Genomic DNA, 25,135 nt, shown 5'->3' with positions numbered 1-25,135 from the left:
GAGTACAAGATCCATAAACAATTTAAACTGGTGGAGGCGAGTACTACAACTTATGGATTGTGTTTTTTCTCCTGTCTCCTTTCTTATATAGTACATATTGTGAAATGTACATAATGTAAAAGTAAATGATATGGCATGTATATAAAGAGTATATTGTGATGTGGAGAAGGCGGGTACTATAATTGCCCCCCACTCCTTTAACTTACTTCAGTGAGTTGGAGGAGTATAATATACTGATGGAATGTTTTGATGTACTTGCCTTCTATTCATGTCTAGACTTTGGTGAGTGTTGGGTCCGGGTAACGGGGTGTATTCAGTTATATGACATGTTTGTGTATGGGGGTTGAGGATCCCATACTATCTAATAGTAGCGAGGTGTATTTCGTTGTGTGTTGTGTTGGGATTGAAGTTCCCCGTTATCAGATGCAACAAGATGTATTCCATCATGTGTTATGTTGTGTTGTGTCTTTAGAAGAATAGATTTTGTCTCATTTGCATAAATGTTTTTGTTTGTTGTCATCACTTTCCATACCCTAGATTGTATTTGTCTTCCACTCGTGTAATTTTTTGCAATTACGTGTATTTAATAGGAATTATTTGTCTGTGTTATACCTTTGCCCCAGAATTATTTGTCTATGTTATACCTTTGCCCCCAGTCATTGTTGACAGGTTGAGATCCGCCAACAATTACTTAAATCGTGTGAACTTATTTAATTTGGTGTCCCCCAGTGAATTGACGGATGCGATCCCGTTTTCTAATAAAATTGCGAATTGTTGTTTGCGCCAGCCTGTTTTGAGATAAAATAATAATTTGTTGTCTACGGTGATGAGCCCATTTTTTGTGATATAATTCAACTTTTTGTCTGCCGGTAGTCAGCCCATTTTGTGATAGAATACAACTTTTTGTCTGCGGGTAGTCAGCCCGTTTTGTGATAGAATACAACTTTTTGTCTGCGGGTAGTCGGCCCATTGTTGTGATAGAATTCAACTTTTTGTCTGCGGGTAGTCAGCCCATTGTGTGATAGAAGACAACTTTTGTCTGCGGGTAGTCAGCCCGTTGTTGTGATAGAATTCAACTTTTTGTCTGCGGGTAGTCAGCCCGTTTTGTGATAGAATACAACTTTTTGTCTGCGGGTAGTCGGCCCGTTTTTTTTTTTTTTTTTTTTTTTTATAAATAAAATTGTGGCATTTTCCGAGTTTTGGAGGATCTCAAAGTTCTGCAGCATCTTTGATTTCAGTTTTGCAGAGTTCATGATTCATTGGTTTGTTGTCCTCCTCACAAAGAATTATAACATGTCTTTTGATCTTGAATGGTTGACTGGTGCACATAGTTCTCCGTCGATTATTTGTTGTTGCCTGGTCCCTCATGATGGATTTAGAGAAAAAGAATGTAGTCCTTCCAGAATCATCTTGCTGACAGGAAATGAGAGCCCTGGTCCGGCTTCTTTGCTTTGTGTGCTGGAGAACATATGAGGCTCCACAGGTCTCATGAGCAACCCACCTTAAGTCACCACCTTGGAATTAGTCTGTTCCTTCTAAGTTGAGGAATTAGTCTGTTCCCTGTCTCTGTTTAGAATATAATGCTCTAAACACAATGTAACAAGTTCTTCGCCACAAAAATCCCCCTCAGACAAAGGAATTACATGCTCAGCTTCTCCAATACTCTCAAGCTTCCCCTGACCAATGAAAACCATCTTATCAATGAGACCTCCATGAACCAAAATTCTGCTTCCTTTGATATAATTTTTTTGTTCCATTCTTTCTCTGATGGCATCTAAGATGGACTCATCCATCAGGGAAAATAATGGGATTTTCTTGTAAAATTTGAAGAGATGTCGACGTATATCTCTTTGAAGGTCATCTGGCAGATTCTCTAATAGATCTAATTCATTCACACCTCTGGTGACAACCCAATTATGTTGTTCTGATTGACGGATTTTCATTTTAAGTTCCTCTGGCAGGCGCCGCTGGCTCATCCACTGCTCAACGTCCAAACCCCTTACAAACTTTTCTGAACTCCTGTGTCCTCGGGCTTGGAGAAAACTCTGCATATTTCCAATGAGAAGAGAGAACAGCAAAAGACCCATAGCACTTACAAACATAGTGAAGAGGATTTCCACGACAAAGAAAGATGGAATTTGATTTCCAGCCAAAGTGCTAGTTTGCTGGAACCCCCAAAATAGTGAATATATGTATCGCATTGGTAAATTAGATTTTGTCATCAGACTAACAGCTTGCTCATAAATACCATAGTCATAACCGCCTTTTCTAAAACAAGCCGTGGCATTGTTGTTGTTCATCCACTTTTTCAATGATGGATCGGTTATGATTTTCCCATACTCATTCTCACAATTTATATATCTTAAACACCAAGGCTCGCCACAAGCTTCATAAAGACATTTGGCTACTCTAGTTAGTGCAAAGTTATACCAAAATGACCCGACCACATGACTGAAAAGAAAGAACGAGAGAAGATTGATAACAAACTTGGACGACCATGACTCAAAGAAGAAGGCGCTGGAAGTCTCGTCAGCAAACAAAGATAGAATTCTGCACAACAGAGTAAGACACTGCAAAAAAGAAAAAATCTCGAATGGCCCAGAAGACGAGTAGTATCCTTGGAAAATCTGTTCGAAAATTCTTAGACTAAACGGTAATACTAAAAGCAAATCAAAAATGAAGTACCCGAAAAGATAATTGAGAGCTACTTTTTTTGGATGGTAAACTAACAGAGTGGATTTAGGATCAACATAAGCCACCCTAAATTTGAAAGTTATGTGCAGCAAGAAAATTAAATTAGAGGACTGTAGCAGAAAATCGAATAAAACCTCAATCAAAGTTCCGGAATTAGCTATGCAGTTTTTATCCTGCTTCAGGTGCCACAGAAAGATGAGAAGAGTTTGAAGCAGAAATGCTAAAAAAAAGAAGTAGATGATGAATTTACTCCAATGTCGAACACGTCTGGAATTTGGATTCATGACCCCTGGAATCATTTTATAAATCGCAGAAAATGGTCCGTTTGCCAAATTATCTTTAGGCAACGTCTGATCATTGGAGGGCGGAGAGTCTACTGAAACGGCTACTGATGATGCACTATGCCTCAACTCCGAATGTTGTTCCATGTTGTTCATAGCTCAAGTTACAAACTTATATATCTGACAGAATGAGTGACTAGTACTAGATTATAGTAAAAACTAGAGTTTATTGCATTTTGCACCCCCCTGGATTTCCGAAAAAGCACTTTATGGCGTATACTTTGTATAATTGCAGCGTGCACCCCTCCCGTTTGAAAAGCGCGGCATTTGGAACCCTCCCCACCCGTTTCTGTTAAAATTGACTGGCTTTGACCAGTTAACGTTAAAATTTAAGGGTATTGATGACCATTCACCCTTTAACTCTTGTTTAATAATTAAATTAAAAAAACTTACGGTAAAATCCCTAATTCCCTCCAATTCCCTCATCCCCCCTTAACACCGTTCTGTATTCCTCACACCACTACACCAGTAGAAGCTTACTCACACCACAATCTCGTAAACCTAAAATCAATAACGAACGACGATGAGAGGGCGATTAAGGAGTACTTCAGGCGTAAATGATGCAGGAGGGCTGAAAGCGATGGACGATGCTGGTTCAGGCGCATTTGCTGGTGGAAGTGATGAAATCCCGGCTTATGGTGGTAAGCACGATCTTCGTCTCTCACATATGCTTGCTTTAATTGTGTTTATATGTTTATATGGTGGTACTGAGTTGGATATGTTTCATGCATGTTGTCTTTTTGTGGTATCTAGGGTTTTGTTTTTATATATGTTTGTGGTCCCATTGATGTGAATCTGTTCGATTAATTAAAGTAGTGTGGTCCCCTTGTTGTTTAAAGCTTGAAAAAACAATTTTTGTATGCAGATATGAGTCCATACTTTTCGATTAAACTACACTATGGTGGTCAGTTTAACCCTGAATTTTCTGAATATGTTGGGGGTGATATTGCATATTTTGACATGTGTTCTGTGGAGGGATTGTGTTTGTTTGAAATTGAAGCTATGGTTAGGGAGGTTGGTTGTAGCACTGATAGTATGGACCTCTGGTTTTTGCTTAATGAATTAGAGTTTGCAGCAGCTAACATCATGCTAATTGAAACTGAAAGGGACCTTGACCTACTTAAAACCTTGGTAGAGAGTAATTACAAATTAGTTAGGCTGTATTTAACCCCTAATGGCCCTGGTTTAGATGGTGAAAATTGGGATATTTCATTTACTCAATTGGCTATAGATCAGAGGATACAGAGGATAGAGGACATTAGAGTTGAAGTTGGAGAAGCTCTGAATGAGGTGGATGAGGAAGGTGCAGATGAGGATGAAGAGGAAAAACAAAGTTTCCATGGTGACAGTTCCAACATGGATTCTAGTGAGAGTGACTGTCCTAAGCCTAAAAAGAAGAGGAGGGTGCCTCCACCTAATCCACCATATAGAGCTAGAAAGAGAGGTAGGTATTCAATGTTGAGGGGGCTCTTTAAGAATACATAAGAAACACCAGTTGTTGTTGATGAAGAAGGTAATGATGTGACACCAAAAACTGTGAAGAGGAACACCAGTGAAGGTAAGAGCAGCCAGAGACCTATTGAAAAGAAGCAACCTATTGAAGACAAACTGAGCCAGAGTCAAAGAAAACCTAGGGAGAAGACTGTGAGTACTGAGATAAAGGCAAAAGAGAAGAGCACTGAGAACAAGGCAAAAGAGAAGGCTTTGAGAACAAGTCAGAAGAGTGTGAGCCAGAGTAAACTGAGTGAAGAAAAGAGGAAAACAAGGCAAAAGAGTGTGATTTCTGAGGGTAATGTTGGTGCAGAGCAAGGTGGTGAAGAGAAGTTGACTCAGAGTGAAAAGAAGAAGAGTGGTGAGGTGAAATTGAGACAGAGTCAGAGAATTAGGGAGAAGAGCAATGAAGACAAGGGCAGCCAGAGAACAGGTAGCCAGAAGAGCATTGGAGGAGGCTTGAGGAAGAGCCAGAGATTACAAAAGGAGAAGAATTCAGAAGTGAACTTGAGCAAAAAGGGGGGGCCTAAGTTGACTGAGAAATCAAGCAAAAGTGGGACTTCAAAAGTGGAAATGGAGAATGAGGAAGAAGATGTTGAAAATCAAGCAAAAGCAGAGGAAGAAGATGATAGCTCTAGCTCAGAGAGTTCATATGACAACAATGTTGAGAGGATGGCTGTCTCTTCTTGTGATGAGGATGACTCCACCTTCCCAGAATTTAATGAGTATATTGATATGGAGAATCCTCAGTTCAGGATGGGCATGGTTTTTAGCAGTGCTGCAGTATTTAGGGAAGCAGTGAGACAACATGCAATTACACAACAAAGAGGCATAAGATTGAAGAAAAATCATTCTGACAAAATCAAGTGGGTATGCTCAGATGGCTGTGACTGGAAGTGTTATGGCATAAAACAACAGAGATCAAGTAATATTCAGATCAAGACAATATGCAACACACACACATGTAGCCCTACATGGGTTCAGAAACAGATCAATTCCAGTTGGTTGGCCAGGTCATATGAGCATGAGGTGAGGATGAACCCTAGCTGGCCTTTGCAGGCATTTCATGCAAAGTTGGTGAATGATCTCAAGTGCAATATCTCTGAGACAATGGCATACAGAGCTTTGAGAAAGGCCAAAGAAACCATTATAGGAAAGCATGAAGAAGAATTCAGCAGGCTATACTTGTATGCTAATGAAGTGAAGAAAGTAATGCCAACCTCCACAATCAAGTTGATGACAGAACCAGCTGGTAATGGCCTTGAAGAAAGGAGATTCAAGAGGTTCCATGTCATGTTGGGGCCCCTGAAAGAAGGGTTTCTTGAAGGTTGTAGGCCCCTAATTGGCTTAGATGGTTGCCATCTAAAAGGCCCTTTTGGGGGTATTCTGTTGACTGCAGTGGCTACAGATCCCAATGAGGGGATGTACCCCCTTGCTTGGGCACATGTGGAAGCTGAGAACAACAGCAGCTGGGACTGGTTTTTAGGATTAATAAAGGCAGATTTGAGTATAGAAAACAGTGGGACTTACACATTTATCTCAGATAGGCAGAAGGTAATTCTCTATACTTATCCTCTTTTACTTTTTTATTCATATATTTTGAATGTGATCCTCATTTCTGCTATCTGTACTTGTAGGGCCTGGTAAATGCACTTGAGACACATTTCCCAGAAGCTGAAATTAGATTCTGTGTGATGCACTTATACAGCAACATGAAAAAGGAGTTTAAGGGACTTGGAGTTGCTAGACAGATGTGGATGGCTGCACGCTCAACTACAGACTACTTTTTCAACTTGAACATGGAGAATTTGAAAAAGGTATGCTCCTAATTTTATTATATTGCTATTTTTAAATGCTCCTAATTTTGTTGAAATGCTCCTAATTTGTTAATGCTCCAAATTTGTTAATGCTCCAAATTTTATATTTTCACAGCTAAATAAAAAAGCTTATGATTGGTTGGCTGCCAAGCCTAGGTCTCAATGGTCTAGGTTAGGTTTTAGAGAAATTTGCAAATCAGATGTCTTTGTCAACAACAACTGTGAGGTGTTTAACAATGCCATCAACAAATTTAGAGATAATGGAATTATAACCATGTTCAAGAATATCCACAAGACAGCCATGGTGAGGATTCAGAAAATGAAGACTAAAATGGAGAAAGTCAAAACAAAATTCTGCACAAAGACAATGAAAAAACTGAATGTGTAAGTACTATTTGCTGGGATTTATGTAGGTGGTAATTGACTTAAAAATTTGAAGTTTAATGCCAAAAATTACCTTTTATGTAGGGCAATTAAAGAAGCATCCAAAGCAGTTCCTGTTTGGAATGGAGGAGATAAATATCATGTCACCATGTCAGCTGGAGGACATGAGGTGGTGGTGGACTTGAACCAAAGAAGATGTGCCTGCAGGAAGTGGCAGCTCACTGGAATACCTTGCTTCCATGCTGTGGCTTGTATTCACTTCCAGAAGTTGGACCCCATGGATTTTATTCATGAATGCTATACTAGAGAAAGATATTTGCAGGTCTACAATCACATTTTGGAGCCCATTAGTGGGGAGCAATATTGGGAACACAGTGAGCAGGAGGCTCCCCACTAACTTTCTACTTCAATTTGTTTTCTGCTTTTACTTCTCTCTTCATCTGTTTTATTGTAGCATCTGTCCTCATATGTGCTATACCTCTCAAACACAAAACAAACATGAGGGACGCATTAAGAGAATTCATTTCAAACCAATACAATACAACGTTCATCAAACATTACTCAATGAAACTACTTAAATCGAAGATAATGACATGAACAACTACCTACCAACCTAGTCATCTACTTCAACATCTTGGATCTTGCAGAAACTATACAAAATTATTGCAATCTAGGTGACAATGAACAAAGTAAGTGCAACATTGCAACCGCACTTCTCATCTTTAGATCCTTTTAGGTACTCCATGTCCCTTTCACCCACGAAACCCCTTCTCCCTACCTCGGAACATGCCAAATGACCTCCGATCTGTTCCGAACCAAATCCAATTCTCTTGCACTCAACTTGTTTTGTTTGTGCTTCGAGCTTATTAATTTTTCTCAACAACCCAGGGATTATTGCTCTTGCACGCTCACAAAGCGGCTCATCCAACCACCGGAAAAATCGACATCTTTCACAAGAAACAAACCGCCGGCCTGCATTTAAATCAGTCCAAGCAGTTTTTGTTGCCAACCAATTACCACACAGACATCTTTCAGCCATTATCGATGAAAAAGTAAATAAAGAAGAGAAGAAGAGAAGAAGAGATAAGAACAGAAGAGATAAGATGGGAGAGAGACAAATAAAAATTATTTATTACATGTGTATATATACAACTGAGGGGTAACGGTACTTTTACTGTGTTGGAAATGGGTCAAATGCCCCTCAGTTAACGGTCTTCAGTAAACTTAACGGTTCAATGACGGAAGGGTTCCAATTGCCGCTTTTCAAACGAGAGGGGTGCACGCTGCAATTATACAAAGTATACGCCATAAAGTGCTTTTTCGGAAATCCAAGGGGGTGCAAAATGCAATAAACTCTAAAAACTAACAATGAAGAACTTGTTTATATATGCTTGATAAACCTACTAATTTGATGTGAAAATGGGACAGTTTTAAAAGGAAGTATTACGCGTAAACTTGATAGATTCTGCGGAAAGGCTAGGGAATCTTGGGAACATGTGATGTTTTTGAGTTAGTTTAAAAGAAGTGACTTTTTGCTTAAACCAAAGAAATGAAGTAGAAGTGAGAATTAAATAAGTTAATAAAGTGTTTGGAAAAGAAGTAGAAGCCGTGAGAGAAAAGCTAGCATTCTCAGCTTGTGCTGCTACTTATTTACACAAACGCGTTAAGAAAAACAAAAGTCAGAAGCAGAGCAGCTTTTGCTCCTGGTCCAAACTTTGTTGATACTGGTCTCTGACCCGCGTTTCTCCCACTGAGTTTTAAATCATTATGTAACATCTATTCAGACTGTTTACTACAGTAGTATTAAGAAACAGAAGATATTTCCTTTGCAACATTAGTTTGAGCAAGTTTTTGTTTCTTTCCACACGTTTAATAGGGCTGCAAATTCATTTATTTGAGAAAATGTATTTTATGTCAAATGACATGATTTGAATTTTGAAGTGTCATTTCAAATTCGATTTCATATTAATCTTTGAATTTACTGAAATTCAAATTCAATTGTTTTCAATCCATCATTTGGTCAAATCCGGGATTTCAAATGAAATCTATATTTTCAACTGGTCATAAAAAAACCGGTTTGATTTTTACTCGGCATTGTTGTGCACCCTAATATACACAGATTTTGTTATAATGCCTTTGCCCCAGTACTTTAAACCTAAAACATAACCAAACTTCATTCACACCTACATCATTTCATTGGGTATCACGGAAATGGAGCCATTGTGCGGTTCTAAGGCATATGAGTGGGGTAGTCGTCAGTGGGACAAGCAATCATGTAGGCTGTTATGAAATTATCTTTGTCATTAGAGTCTATCGACTATCGGCTTTTTTAAGATGATGCTGATGATTTTTAGAAATGTGCCGGAGACGATAGAGATGCCTAAGATGGCCCGGCGCAACTTCTGCAGAAGCACTAATTAACTTTAAGCAAATACATAATTGGATATTATGATATATGCATGAGTAGTGCATGTCGTTTTCGAGTACTATCCAGTGCTTGCAAAGTCACCATTGCATTAAAAATGGCAATTATGATTTTGCCTGAGAAGTTTTTATAGTTGATGGAGATAGAGGCATTGGCGGAAGGAGTGCTTGCAAAATCACCATTGCATAAAAAATGGCAATTATGATTTTGCCTGAGAAGTTTTTATAGTTTGACTAGTAATTTTTGCCCGCTACGCATAAAAATGATTATTTTGTTGTAGATAGGTTCATAAATTTTAAACAAATTGATTATAAATCTAATACAACGACAATAAATGATTTTATTCGAAAAGACTAATCTATCCTTCTCACTATACATATATTTAAATATAGAAATATTATTATTGACTTTTGATAATAACTTATTATTAGACATTAATATCTATTCATTAATATACATCAATTATAATTAAAATTTTAATATAAATATGTATATAGAAATACATCTTATGTACATTGTATGCCATCTTGAGTTTTGGATCTTTAAGGGCTCTTTTCGCAAATGCAACCTGAAATAAATAAACAAAAGCAACAGTCTACAAACTACTCATAATGGATTTCAAATGATTACACCCTCTTTTGCAGATCATCTGCTAGAAGTCGTGAAATTTGAGAAAAATTGATGCAGGAGAACAATTTAAGAAAAAAATATGACAGTCTGGCAAGAAACACCTAAAGAAATATACTTCCATCATTCCCGTGTGAACAACTGACGCCTTTTGAGGCTGGATGGGTAAAGCCAAAGCTGATGCTGCCATTAAAAGCTTTGGGTTTTTCATCCCGGAGAGCCCTTGATAGACACTGTATCAAAAATAACTTGTTTATGACATCTTCTCAAGTTCTATATATTTCAAACAATTTAATCTTTAGAAGGAATCTAACTGCAGAACCATAAAACCATAACTATAGCCAGGACACAGAATTTCCCGTGTTGGTTTAACAGTAGTGCCTAGCTCGATTGCCAGGATTCTTCTCTCACCCGTCGCACTTGTACTCGTACAAACAAAAGTAAAATACACGAAAATATAAAAGACTAATGTGCTTACATAAGTATTGAGTTGCCTGACAAAGCTGGAGAAATTGTTGTGCTTGAAGTAAGTTGGAAGCAAATTCTTAGCAAACTCCGGAGGATTCCAGACCACAAAGCTGACAACCTAACAAAACAAAAGTACTCAATTTAAAGCTTGACCTTGAAACATAGAATGTTAGTGAAACAATGACTAAAATCTTTGGAGACCACCTAAAACAGCAAAACAATACAAAACACATACAATACACAAAATGATTGTCACATTCTTATCATACAGCCATTAAGAAAACTCACCAGTGCTGGGATTCCCCTCCTCAGAATGAAAATAGTCAATTGTAGATTGAGATTCATTTAGTTACGAAACAAAAAACAGAGGCCATGACTTCACCAGAACCATCCCCATTCAACGCAAGGAAACTATCTAGATTGAGATGATTGAAAAACCCCTAGTTTTTATGAAAGAAACAGATAAACAAATGATATATCAGACCCCAAATTACCACTACAAACCGAGTAGAAAGCAAATGTACAAATAAGAAACATAAAAACAGAAGTTCGTCCTGAGGTATCCTCTTTTAGTACAACAGAATTTAACAATGGAAAAGATTCAAGTTTAATATAATGCTGGAATTTGAAAGCGATAAAGCAGTTGGGAACCTTACCTCTTCATAGGTGGAGAAGATGCGTTCTATGGTGTAGCTTCCTCTCCTGTTGGTTTGAAGTTTTGAATTTGAAATCGAAACTGAAATTGAAATCAAATGATATTCTGAAGACAGTATCATGGTCAAACTGTGATCAGCTGGGGATAATCACGAAATAGGAAAGCTCCTATACTGCGCAACGAGTTTCTTTTTGTTCTGTTGCCAAATGAAGACATGGCAAAAGAGAGGGTAGAGTTTGGGCTGTGGAATGGGTTGGACAGTGTCACGTGGTGTAGAACATGTGTCCAAATTTTACACAAAGAGAAAGTGAGCATGTGCTGGAAATTTGTGAGGTGGAAAACTTATACAAAAACAGAAATTTGGATGGCATTTCTTGTAAATAAGTATGAACTCTTGGGGCAGGGGGTGTAAAAAGTCATTGAAATAGGATTCAAGATTTATGATTTAAGGGATGGAAATAGAGGCATTGGCGGACCGCGGAAGGAGAAAATAAAGGTTCTTCAGAGGATGCTGAGTTGTTAGCAGAAGAATTGCTGAGAAGGTATGAGTTGAATAAAGGTGGCTTGTTGATTTCCATGTGAATGGAATTTAGGGATGACAATTGAGTCGGTCGAAACGGGTTTTGTAAAAACCAAATCCGAACCCGAACCCGATTTTATATTGTAAACCCGAACCCAAAAAAACCCGAACTTTGTAAACCCAAACCCAAACCCGTCGGGTTTTATTCGGGTTCGGGTTAACCCGAAACCCGAAAAAATATACTTTTTTAGGAAAATCAAAATTCAAAAATTCAGTAGTTTAAAATAAAAATATTACGAATTCAGAATAATTAAAAACAAATTAGGATTTTAACATTACAAAACACTCATTTAATCATTAAGTCTGTTGCTCCCACATTCAAACATAGATGTGTTGCACTGCCGTCTGCGGGTCTCAGCAGCGGAATAAATTAGGTCAATGAACATTAAAAATTAGTAATATTACAATAGATACATATTACTAATAAATATTAATAATATATATATATATATATATATGTATATATGTATATATATATATATATACGGATTTCAGATCGGATTCGGATTCGGGTTCGGTTTGAAACGGGTTTCGGGTTTCGGATCGGGTTTGAAACGGTATGGCATAAACCCGAACCCGACCCGAAAATAGTTCGGGTTTAAAAATTAAACCTGAACCCGAAATATTCGGGTTCTGTAAAACCCAATCGAGTCGATACGGGTCGGGTATCCATCGGTTCGGTACAAATTGACATCCCTAATGGAACTCCAAGAAATTTGTCTTTAGACACATTCCAACAGAACTCATTTTCTTGACATGTTACTCCTTTCGTCCTTTTTTACATGTCGATTTAATTTTCAAGAGGCCAAATTGATAGGTCTATTAAATATTAAAATATATTCACTTATTATTTTAAAAATCAAAAATTACATTTTAAATTATATAAATTACAGTTAAACTATAACTAATTTGACTAGTAAAAAGTCAAAATGAACATGTATTTGACTATGTTATACTTCTTTCGTCCCCCTCAATTCTTTACGTTACTTTTCGCACGATTTTTAAGGCTCGTTTTAAGTATGGTTCCCCAATATATTTTTTAAATATTTTTTCCTTGAATAAAAGTTTAATGTTTAAACTTTTATTTAAAGAAATTTTTTTAAAAATCATAGAACTATACTTTATAGGAGCCTCAAAATGCGTGCAAACAGTGAACGTAAACAACTCAGAGTGAGGGAGGGAGTACAGAGATATTGGGTTGTAAATTTTTTGTTGTCTATCGCGCGACTATGATAATTAACATAAGTCTAGTGATTAAACGATTTTTAATCGTTGGACGATAGTGCTTTTTAACTGCTGATTTTGCCCGTTTAGATTGCTGAATATTCATCCAAACACCCGAAAAATGATAGACCAACTAAAAGGTCCCTCACTGTCAGGACCTATTTATATATGTGCAAGTTTCATACCTAAAGAAATTATTAAGACTATAATTGATGACAGTTTTCTTTAACTCGGAAAACAAGCAGTGGATACATAGAGCTTTTACAAGAAATAAAAAGAGTTGCACTGGAAACACATTGCAAGTGGAAATTCTAATTACATAATAATTAAAAGATGCACTAGAAATTATTCTAGGTCGCTGCAGGGGCTGGTCTGAAATGAACAGATGTGTACTCTAACATCTTCGTGCAAGTTTAATATGATCTACTGCGCAAAAGACTCTTTGGATGAAGCGATTCCTTGGTAATGGCACCTTGAACAAGAGGATTTTGTATGAGAAGCCCAGAGTACAAACTGAAGACATCCTCCAGGTCTGCAGCTCTAAGTGTAAATGCTTCTACATTTGTTAAGCATCGGACCGTCCTCTTGCTCACCAATTTCCCTGCTGGAATTCTGAATTTATCATTATCTCTATTCAGAACATAATGCTCTAGGCACAATGTAATAAGTTCTGCACCGCAGACATCCCCCTCAGACAAAGGATATACATTCTCATCTTCGCTAATACTCTCAAGCTTCCCCCGAACAATGTAAACCATCTTATCGATGAGACCTCCACGAACCAAAACTCTGTTTCCCTTCATATATGTTTTCTGTTTCATTCTTTCCCTGATGGCATCTAAGATGGACTCGTCCATTAAGGCAACAACGGGGAAGCTTTTGTCAAATTTGAGGAGATGTCGACGTATATCTCTTTGAAGGTCCTCTGGTAGATTCTCTAATAGCATCAATTCGTTCAGACCTCTGGTGGCGACCCAATTATATCGTTCTGATTCACGGATTTTTGCTTTAAGTTCGTCTGGAAATAGTCGATGGCTCATCCATAGCTCAATTTCAGAGCTCCTTACAGAATTTTCTAATCTCCTGCGTGACAGAGCTTGGAGATGGCTCTGCATATTTCCAATGAGGAAGGAGAACAGCAAAAGACCCGTAACAGTGATAAAAATAGTGAAGAGAACTTCCACGAAGGAGAAAGCTGGAATTTGATTTCCAGCCAAAGTACTAATTTGCTGGAACCCCCAAGACAGTGAATATATATATCGCATTTTTATATCCGAATTTCTCATCAGACTGACAGCCTGAACATAGATTCCATAGTTATAACCGCCTGGACCAAAACAAGCCGTAGCATTCTTGTTGTTCTTCCATTTATTCAATGATGTCAGATCAATTTGGAGCTTCTTATCCTCATATGCAGGCTCACATGATATTAGATCAAAGCACCAGGGCTTGCCACAAGCTTTTTTAAGACACTCTTCTACCCTACTTAATGCAAAGTAATACCAAAATACCCCGACCGCGTGAGTAAAAAGAAAAAATGCAATGTTACTGAATAAAAAAATCGTTGACAATGAGTCAAAATAGGCGCTCACAGGTAGCTCACCAAACGAAGACAGTAGTCTACACAACACAGCGAGATTTTGCAAGAACAAAAAAGCCCGAGTTGTCTCGTTAGACCATTTGGTCTGTATGATTATGTATTGGACAAGTTCTAGAAAAACGGGTACTATTAAGAAAAGGTCGATGAAAAAGTAGGACTTCATATAATTGAGAGCTACTTTTTTCGGATCGTAAACTAGAACTCTAGTTTTGAGATCGACAGAGGCCATCTTGAACTTAATGAGAATGTGCAATAGGAAAATGATATCATTCAACTTGTTCAAGATATACAATGTGATTCTTAACTCGTAGTCCACAAGAGATATGCAATTTCTGTCCTGCCTTGCGGCCTGCAAAAAGACGAACGTAGTTTGTAATAAGAATGCATATATAAAGAAGAGATAGAGGAATTTTCCCCATATCTGAGCATTCCTAGAATTTGGATTTATGACGACCCATGAAAACATTCTTCGACGTAGTGCATGAAAAGGTCTGTTTGTGTGAACATCATTGGGAGATGTAAGATCATCGGAGGGTGGAGAGTTTACTGGCATGGGTATGGCTATGGCTGATGCATTATGCCTCAGTGCCTTATTTCTCTTCAGCTCATTCATGGTTCAAGTTACAAGCTAGAAGTTATAGCGAGGAAGTGTGCTTTTTATAGATGATAATACAAACCCAGATGACTTACTTTGAGAAATAGCTAAGAAAGAAAGGGTTGAACATGTTGTAAAGCTAATCAACTCTTGAGGGCAGAGGAGAGAGTAGAAGTCGTGTTTTACGAGTAGTTGGTGCATGTTTTGCTGTGAAGCTGGGCCATCTTTCGTTAAAAAGCCAGCTTCTGTTTTCGGAGAAAGAAGTAGCTAAGTTGAAATAGTCTGTTTTTGTTCATAAACAATTTTCATTTTAATAACTTATGAGTCATGTAATTAAAACACTTTAGCAACTGAGCACGGTTGGATAGCTCAGTGGTAAAGAGTTTATCCTCTGTCGTCCCAGGTCAAAAAAAAACACTTTAGCAACTACTGCATTAGATATCCATATTTGTCCTCAAATTAGCTCTATTGTTATTCTCTCTCAAGTTAGGATTTTAGGATTTTGAGAGTCGACTCCCAAAATTAGCCGTCACTTCTCCATTCTTCACCTTCATCCTCTACATCCACCAAATCATTTTCGCTCTCCCATCTTCTCCACTATTTACCTATTTTTTGTTTTTCAATAAAATCGAGTGTTGCTTAAACCTCGAAGATTCCAATCGAGTTTTATTTTCAGATCTGTTTCGGATTTGAGCTTGGACTTGATTGTTTTCAGAATATCAGATCTTTTGAAATCAAAGGTCCGATTGTGTTTTTCCGTCTCGCCTTTTGGCGTGTGTTGATTTAGTACCCAATTTCTGGGTGTTATATTTGTGGTTGTTATGTCTTCCTGCATTATCAATGAGAATGATTGGGATGGAGTTTTGGAAGATCTGGTTTATCGCATCATTAATACTTTCGGCATGTCTATAGCTGGCTCCCGGCATGTAGATAGTTGGGGTATGCTTGGAACGGTGGTGATCGCATGTGTTCACCTTTCACAAATTATAGTTGTTCATTATTCGAGGATTCTTGTTCCTCATTGCCTAGTTTTTACAACTGAGTCGTCTGAACACCGCAACAGCCATGGAGCTATTGTGAAGGTCAATTGTGAAGCTACCATTTTCGGGATTGATGTAGGCTGGATTACTCGAGAAGCCTTTGTATTCATTTTCAATTTCAAGAATCATTGGATTCATTGTGTTAAGCAGTCTGGAAACAATGTGGCTATTTGTTTAGCTCGTTTTATTGTTTATTAACCTGATTGCATTGTCAGTTGAGTATCTGTCCCGACTAGACTTGTTTTAATTTAATGGAGTGAATTTGCATTTTGTCAACAAAAAAAAACACTTTAGCAACTTATTAATTATTACACACTTATCACCTATTATCCCCTCCTTTACCTTAAACAAATAACTTTTTTTAAATTTAGGGGCCGTTTGGATGATCTTATAAAATAATTGTTTTTTTTAATAGTAAAAAATTAAGTAGAAGTTAAAAACAAGTTAAAACTTATAAGTTATTAAACTGTTTGGAAAAGAAGTAGAAGTCATGAAACAAAAACTAGTACTTCTTGACTTTTTACACGAACGATACAAATAAGTGCTTCAGACTTTAGAAACCGAGCTTAAAAGCCTGGGTCTTACGGCAAACGACACTATTTACGACGAATCTCTTGAAATGAGTACAAATACGTTAAGAATCCAGGGTGTGGACTCTTTTATTAATTCTTGAACATTTTAATTTATTTGAAAACTATCAAGATATAAAAAAGAAAAAATGTGTTCCCAGAATACAAATGTGATTACTATTGGGGAATGTTTGATCAATAGAGAGCATCGAGCTTACCTGGATGTGATTATTGGTTGTCACAATCACAGCAGCTTAAGTTACAAGTCTGAAGGTATTTTGAGTGATAGCTCAGGTATCAAAGGAAGACTTTACTTGTAGGAAGACTTGAGAAATAGCTGAGAAAGAAAGGATTCTTTGCTGAAGGAGTTGCTAGGCAGGAGGAATGAGACAACGGGACATGCTTTTACATGATAAACGCCTCCCACTTTAATCTGAGAAGGGGACAGTTGAGCAGGCTAAACAGTAACAGTTCCGCGTCATCTTGGTACATTCCAAGAAAAATGTGTCCACACATTGTCGGAACAAGAAAAGATGTTAAAGATTTCCCTCGTTCAATCACTTTTCAGTCACCGCCGGCCTTGTTTTCTATCACCCTTTTTTCCGTTCACCTTCGTATAAATTACCAACTACTGTAATGGGTTGGAAAGAGCAGGGATCAATCAATCCCCTCGATCATGTGTAGGGCTTCCGAATTTTTTATAGGTCTATATGTGTGTATTATCTCTTAATTTCTCTTTTTAGTTCATGTTTTTGCTTGAAAAATAAATATATAATATTCAATCATTTATTTTATTTTTTTACAAGATTATTTAATTTATTACTGTATATATTTAATATTTACGTTTTTTACTTAAGCCCTAAATCTATCTACTTCTATATATTAAAAGAGGACCAGGGGCAAAAAAAACACCAGTGAAATTACACATATAACCTCAGTTTACACATAATTTCTACAATGCCATCGGCTCTTGGATTTCTTAGTGACCTCTGACTGTTTCTCCGATTTGTGTAAAGACGGAATTGATTTATCCCAACAGGAGTGAGCGATACCATTTTGTGTTGGTTTGTCAGAACTCGGAACCGTTGTCATTTGTATACTTGCCAGCTTTCTGCGTAGCTCTTTGGAAATTGGGAGATGGGGGCCTGGCGCCGGAGAATCATAGGGGAGGATATGGACGGCCTGCTCGGAGGCGACGCAATCGGTAAGAGTCGAACCAGAAAAATGTGTGGATTGTGATTATGTGTGTGGACTTGTGTATATAGGCGTGTGTTTGCAATTGTGTTCTGTTAAGGGACAATGCTTTGCAAATTGTCACTGCAACTTTGTGTACAATTGTTTGATATTTATAGAGTAGTTGTGTCATGTGTTTGTCCATGTTCTTGGCAAACATTGAACACTCTGACAGTTGATAGAACTGGAACGAACTTAATCTTCCACGAAGCTATGAACCCAAAACACCCCTTGCACCTCTTTTAATGGCCCAGAACAAGTGATTTTCTGTAGGTTTTTGATCAAGAATTTTTCTTTTTGCATCAATTAACTGAGCATTGCCTTTGAAAAAAGGGCAAGAAAATGAGCATTGATGGTATTGTCCTATATACAAAGATTGTGAGATTATGAAGACTTTGTCTTTTTGTGAAAGGTTTATAAAGATTTTACATGTTAGTGCAGGGATGTAACAAGGCCTCTGTTTTTATCATTATTTTATTTGGGATGGTAATGGTTGCCTTGTAAAATTAAAAGGTACTGCATGCCTTTTAAGTGCGTTACTACTTACTATGCATAGGTTGTGCTCAGCTTTGGTTAACATTGCATGGGTTCTTTAGGCCATTGTATGTTCCCTGTGCTGTGAATTGGCACACCTGCAGCTTCACACTTGGCACGAGCCATGTCCCATGAATGAAATTATTTGTGGCCCAAATACATTCATCAATTAGTTTGGTAAGCAGGTTGCATGATACGTAGGAATTGGGTGGAATAGCTTGTCTTTGAGAGGGTTATATAAAAAATATTAGTTTAGTAATGGCGTCGTTTCATTGGTATTTTAAAATTTTAATCTCTTTGCTTAATTGCATATGATAGATAATAACACCGCGGAAAATGGGTACACCCGTGAGCAGGCAGGTATGTGGTGCAATGGGTTTATCAATTAATCCTGTTAATAGCTTTGTAAATTTGTAGCTTCATTTGCTCGGGGTTAGCCATACTTGGTTGCCTGGCTGACCTCGTGTAAATCATAGAATCATTCAGGCAGCATAATGTCTCTTCTTGGACGCAGCAACCTGACAAGGAATCAACTGTAAATACCACATCTCGCATACACAATGACAAACCCGACTTCTGCTTAGTGCATATTGATCTCAATTTATAAATCATGGCATTATCTAGCTAATAATCTGGGGTCTATGTTTCATAAAGTGCTTTGATAGCAGAAGCTTGTGAAATTCGAACAGACACAGGTTATGGAGAGGTCGCCTGATTTGTTATGTAGAGAAAAAGTGTGATTTAGCTGTGTTGCATGATAAATTCTGATTTTCTTATGCTGATAAGTATGTATTACAAATATCATCTTAATTAATTATGTGAATTTTAGCTTTGTATTGTTAGGTTATTGTATGTTACCATCACGGCTGAGACATATTGCATACCATGATAAATTTATGGAATTTCTTAGGATGCCAAGAAATGTACATAATATGCACTGAGATCGTTGTGTTCTTCATTAAGTGCTTGAATATTACAAGGCTAAAATGTTTTAATTACTGTGTGTGCGCAATGCGCATTACAGTTAATCAAGGGAATGTTCCAGCCAGGAAGAGGGGACGTCCTTCGGTTCCTGTTACCGAGGAGGTGCTGGAGCGTAGAAGGTTATCAAGGCAGAGGGCTAATGCTTCTCGTCCATAAAGTATGTTTTAAATGTAACAAAATCCCAAGAATTCTATTATTACATTATTACAAAGGAGGGCTAATGCTTCCCAGCCAGAACATATGTCATATGGAATTGTAGAACAAATAAAAATATAGCATTTAAACCAGCACAGGGGTTTTGCTTTTCAGTGTCAGTAGTGTCATGGTTGTCCTAAATTTTTTACAAACCTCAGTGACTACATTAGTACCCACATATAGATGGATAAGTTGAAAATTCTGTAGACAATTTATTCGAGCTAAGCATTCACGTCTTGAGCCATTTAAATTCTTTTTTACTAAATGGCTGCTCGCCTGCTCAGCAAACTTTATATACATATATCTTTGTTGCAAACCTAGCGCTGCTCCAAACCCTCCCATTTCTCTAATTCCGGTATCAAGCGTTGTTTCCATTTTTTAGTTTGGGTAATTATATCTTCTTTTCGCAGTGTTTGTATATACACACATACATACATCATTTTTCATCTTAACTGTTACTATATGTAGAGTTATGCCTGATTATTATTTCACTATTTATTTAATTGTATGATTAATAGCTGGTTTTTGTGTATTTCAGCAGACTAATGGCACGTGAAAGTAATTCAGAATAATATCTCAATTCTTTTTTTGCATATATTAATCAATTTAAGGGTATTTATCATTGTCTATTTAATTTCGCAGTAGTTTGGTATGTTTATGCTATTTTATTAACATTCATGTCATTTTTTCACAATTACTCATAGTACAACAACTTACACTATGCTTCTGTTCACATTCTGTGTTGTTTCAAGTAGCATTCTTTTCCCTCTGATTCTTTTCTATCGCAATTTTTGTTCCATTTATGTTAACCATTGGCAATACAGAGATTTTTAAAAATGACTACAAGTGTTCTACTGACCGGAAGTTGTGACTGAAAGTTGTTTCTCTGACATTTTATTTTCCTGAGGTCCATTTACTTGTGCAACAAGACGCTTGTCCAAAGTTGTATATTAGGTGGATAAAACTTGAAACATCTGCATGCTGCCTCCCTAATCTCACAAAGAAAGAGGTCACAATATTAGTTTCATAACAAAATAAGGACTATTTTCTGTCATATATTTTCAGCATTTCTGTAAACCTTTGATATAAAGTTTATCTTTTCTCACACCCTTTAATACAACTTTATCTCTTTTTTTTTTTTTTTGGTAAATGATGCCTTGCCTACTTCTTACAGGTTTTTGTTCCTGCGGTATTATTGGGAGAATCAAAGTTGAAGGTCAATGATCAAATGTTCAAAGAAAAACAAGCAACTAGGTATAAGCATTTTTCTTGGTTTGTAATTGCACGGCTATTTATAATGTTATATTAGATTAGCCCCGCGCCGCACATGCACGGTTTTAACAAAAATATTGTTATATAATATGAAAATTAATTATAAATAAAATATTTATTAAATACTTAATGTATAATATTATATGTCAATATTATATTAATAATGTCTTATTATTTATAAAATTAATATTTTTATTTGTAATTTGGAATATAAATTGATATCAGTACTATATTAAAATTAAAATTTAACAAATTATATAAGTTTTTCTAAGTAAAGCATAAAATAATTATATTATAAGAGGAGACAAGACAATTGTATACTTATGACAAAAAAAAACACAATTGTATACTATGTAAATCAAGATTAATTATATATATATATATATATATATATATATATATATATAATTTACTTAGGAATTTTAGAGATAATAAATTATTATTTTTTAGATGAATTGAAATTAGACTATTTTGAAAAGGTAGAAGTGAAATCATGTTCGACGTTGCATATACGAATAATAAATGGTACAAATATGATATATTCAGTTACTAAGTATGATAAAAATATATTTTATCTAAATTTAATGATTGATAACTTAATTTTTATGTTAACTATATAATATAGTCAATGTTTTAAATGTAATGTGTATGAAAAATTAAATATCTAAGTTTAATATGATTATACTTAAATATAATGGCCCTGTTTGGGAATTAGCTGTTAGCGGTTAGCTGTAGCGGTTTGAATCAGCTGTTTTGACTAGCTGATTCAATTAGCTGTTTTGACTAATTGATTCAATTAGCTGTTTGTATAAAAGTGTTTGGTAAATAACGGTTAGTTGATAGCTACTTAGATATACTAAAATTAAATAACAATCCTTCGTTTCGTTTAATGTATGAACATTGATACCAACTTTAAAAATTTTAAGTGGAACTCAATTTTTTTATTTAAAATTCTCCCAAAATATTCCAAAAAATCTTATCATCATTTTGCATTCACCAACACTCAGCCAATATATAAATTGCTCCAAAAAATAAGCTTGAGACCTCACTATAAATATACGCATTTTCTTACTACCGCTAAAGATATATGCATTTTTTCTTTAGCCACGGCATGGACACGGTCCCAGATTCATAAGGAATTAGAGTACAGATAAAACAACGAGATACCAAACAAATCTCACCTGTAGAGCGGCTGGAGGGTAAGTGGCTTTAATTGATGGGAGGATAAAATAGTAATTTTATAATTTTGTCCCAAACCTCTAATTGAAAAAGCTCCTCAAACTAGCTTTTTTCAAAATTAGCGGATTGGGACCAAACCACTAATTCAATAAGCTTACAACCAAACACTCCCATTAGAGGATTTACATGGTCAAACCTCTGATTTGAGACAAACCTCTAACTTTTTATCAATCCGCTAACTTCCAAACAGGCCCAATGGATATTTACTACGCAATGATTATTATTAAAATCTTTATAAATAATACAATATATCTTACTAAAGCCTCATATAAATATATTGGGTGCGATATAAACTTATAAGATTAAGACGAATTCTTGCATGTTCCCACTTTTTGCACTGCTTGTGTTTGTTTTTGCTTTCGTAGAATCAAAAAAAAGGATATCGAGAGTGTGATAGGTTTAATTTGCGTGGTTTCAAATCTGGAGTTTGAGGATCAAAAATAGTTGCAGGTGGTGTAGAGATGTCCGGTTAGTGTCGATGAACATATGAATTCTATGGGTGATTGAATGACTATGGGTATCACGGGTAATTGCATGATTTATTCCCGTATTTTCTCTTTTTTGGCTCCTTCATTTACGTTGGTTAATGGTATTTGTGGATTGCATTATTTATGACATTTAGGATTTTAATTTAATTGCTTAAATTGGTTGAAATGGGAATGTGTACTCTCGAATCAGTGCGGTGTCTACTTCTATTCTTTGGAATATTAAATTTCAGGTTGAACAGATTGTTTTGTTGATTTTCTGATGTTATATTAAAAGTAAATAAGTCATATTGAACAGATTGCTACTTTTATTTATATTTTTTTAGGCAGGCACACTCACTAAGCGGTGCACAGGAGGTGATTGCAACATGAAAGTATAGCGCTTCGGTTCTTTAATCTGTCGGCAAACTTTAGGTTCTTAATTACATTGGTAAGCATTCTTCATATCTGTCTCAATTTTTTGGCAGTGTGCAGATTATGTCCTCGTGAGATTTTTGTGCTTGTCCATCTTAAGTTATAGAATTATGTGCATCCCCACTTTTTCCAATCTTATATAGAATTATCACAGGCCATGCAATTACGAAATATTTAATCTTTTAAAGAGCCTATAATGATTTTGCCAATTATCAAAACCTTGCAGCCACAAGCTGTTATGCGCAAATGTACAATCTCATCTTATTCTCATCTGCATTATCCCTGTTGTATTACATACTACATAAATAATTATCAATCTTACCTATAAATGTGCATACCTACAACCTAAATGTGACCATACCCAGCGTAACTTTCAGGTACTCCGCCATACATGTGAGGCCACAATAGTGGCAATAATGGAAGGCGAGGGGTGGTACTACAGTTGTGGCCCCCGATGCTCACGTAAAGTAAAAACTATTGATAGAAATTATTACTACACACATTACTTAAAGGAAGCGCCAGACTTCAAGCCACGGTATTATCATCCTTGTCATTCATTAACATGAATATCAAGCATACAAGCATTTAAGAACGGGTTAAATGGCGTTTTGGTCACTCAACTGACTGGAAACTTGCAATTGGGTCATCCAACTCAAAAAGCTGTCAGTCACATCATTATGCTCTTAAAAAGTTTCATTCAGGTCACTGGCCGTTACACTCCATTAAAAATTTGACGGAAAGATGACTAAGTGTCGTGACTTGGCTTAAATAAATCCACCGTGGCATGTATAGTCAGCTGAAGTGGCATTTTGGTCACTCAACTGACTACAAACTTGCAATCAGATCATCAAACTCAAAAAATTTTCATTTAGGTCACTTATCATAATATCCGTTAAAAATTGAAAAAAAAAAAGAATTAAAAGCTATCATGCAGCACTTTTTTTTCTCCCTTGAAAATTTCGAAACTTATTAACAAATGAAACAAATACACACACATAAAAGCAATAGCTTCACCCACAAAAACTTAATCTTTGTTTATCTCTTATCGTTGTATATATCTTGAAGCCATTTTGGAAAAATTCATTAAAGTTTTGATGGATTTTTCCACAATGACCAAAAGATATTAAAAATGACAATAGATTCATAAGTTTGAAGTTTTTCCAAAATGGCCTTAAGATATATAAAATGATAAGTGATAAACAAAGATTAAGTTTTTGTGGGTCAAACTATTGATTTTTTTTTTTTTTGTATCTGTTTCATTTGTTAATAAGTTTTGAAATTTTTAAGGGAGAAAAAAAAAGGACAGCATGATAGCTTTTAATTCTTTCTTTTTTCAATTTTTAAAGGATATTATGATAAGTGATCTAAATGAAAGTTTTTTGAGTTTGATGACCGGATTGCAAGTTTGTAGTCAGTTGAGTGATGAAAATGCTACTTTAGCTGACTGTACATGCCACGCTGGATTTATTTAAGCCAAGTCATGACGCTTAGTCAGCTTTCCGTCAAATTTTTAACAGAGTGTAACGGCCAGTGACCTGAATGAAAATTTTTAAGAGTATAATGATGTGACTGACAGCTTTTTGAGTTGAATGATCCAATTGTAAATTTCCGGTCAGTTGAGTGACCAAAACGCCATTTAACCCATTTAAGAACACTCTTAATATTGTTCTTCTATTTTATGCACTATATACAGGTACATGACCATGCGGGTGGAGGACGCCACGGCGAAAACAACTTTCACCCTCTTCAATAAAGGCGTAAGAGATCATCGCCGTACCAGTGGACAAAATTCTCAATGAAATTCCCGAAGTAATAGACATTTCATTGACATCAATAAAATACATATCAATTGTACCATTTACTTACCGCTTACTACTTTTGTTCTTACGCCGGGTACCAACATTGTTGAAATACCCTATGTTATGGAACGTTGTGTGTGGTTACGAAGATTATACCGTGTATCATATTAAGTCATGCAGCCAAACAGGACAGGCATCATCCAGCAACACGAACGACACAAAGATATCAAAAAAAAACAAAAGCTAAATTGAGTTTTTCCGACAACCTACTAAACACTACACTAGATCATCTATTATTCACCTGTCATATCTTGTTTTAGCCATACATCCATTTACTTCGCTTGCATGTTTTAGGTCATTTATATTATTACAAATTCTACACGGTCATGTTCACTTAGAAATAACTGGCTTCAACATTTATTTACATTACTTTTAATATATTTACCATCATCAGCAATATAGTACTCATC

The 25,135-nt window shown here is 36.2% G+C and overlaps 2 protein-coding genes and 2 long non-coding RNA genes across 4 annotated transcripts; 1 reads left to right on the top strand and 3 right to left on the bottom strand.

Annotated features, from left to right (window-relative positions):
• Nucleotides 1-1,535: 1,535 nt before the first annotated feature.
• On the bottom strand, nt 1,536-3,122 carry LOC108201641 (probable cyclic nucleotide-gated ion channel 20, chloroplastic). The gene has a single exon (XM_064085472.1). It carries the CDS (start codon nt 3,120-3,122, stop codon nt 1,536-1,538), a length of 1,587 nt encoding a protein of 528 aa, XP_063941542.1.
• A 6,461-nt stretch (nt 3,123-9,583) lies between these two features.
• On the bottom strand, nt 9,584-11,351 carry LOC135149379 (uncharacterized). Its single transcript, XR_010287837.1, has 3 exons — nt 10,904-11,351; nt 10,536-10,687; nt 9,584-10,365 (listed from the first exon to the last, which is right to left on the bottom strand). It is a non-coding gene; the product is annotated as an uncharacterized LOC135149379 (long non-coding RNA).
• Nucleotides 11,352-12,915: 1,564 nt separating this feature from the next.
• LOC108200787 (probable cyclic nucleotide-gated ion channel 20, chloroplastic) lies at nt 12,916-15,165 on the bottom strand. The gene has a single exon (XM_017369038.2). It carries the CDS (start codon nt 14,917-14,919, stop codon nt 13,120-13,122), a length of 1,800 nt encoding a protein of 599 aa, XP_017224527.1. The 5' UTR covers nt 14,920-15,165; the 3' UTR covers nt 12,916-13,119.
• Nucleotides 15,166-16,666: 1,501 nt separating this feature from the next.
• On the top strand, nt 16,667-24,813 carry LOC108200904 (uncharacterized). Its single transcript, XR_001802859.2, has 6 exons — nt 16,667-17,714; nt 19,302-19,418; nt 20,631-20,710; nt 22,779-22,882; nt 23,244-23,401; nt 24,560-24,813. It is a non-coding gene; the product is annotated as an uncharacterized LOC108200904 (long non-coding RNA).
• Nucleotides 24,814-25,135: the final 322 nt, after the last annotated feature.

Source organism: Daucus carota, chromosome 9 (genome assembly GCF_001625215.2).
Source record: "Daucus carota subsp. sativus chromosome 9, DH1 v3.0, whole genome shotgun sequence".
In the NCBI taxonomy this organism is placed as follows: domain Eukaryota; kingdom Viridiplantae; phylum Streptophyta; class Magnoliopsida; order Apiales; family Apiaceae; genus Daucus; species Daucus carota.
The sequence above is the reverse complement of the archived record's forward strand: the minus strand, read 5'-3'. Positions and strand labels throughout refer to the sequence as shown.

What these genes read in the sequence shown, in the direction of transcription:
- LOC108201641 (XM_064085472.1), bottom strand. Translation starts at nt 3,122, where the DNA reads ATGGAACAACATTCGGAGTTGAGGCATAGTGCATCATCAGTAGCCGTT.
- LOC108200787 (XM_017369038.2), bottom strand. Translation starts at nt 14,919, where the DNA reads ATGAATGAGCTGAAGAGAAATAAGGCACTGAGGCATAATGCATCAGCC.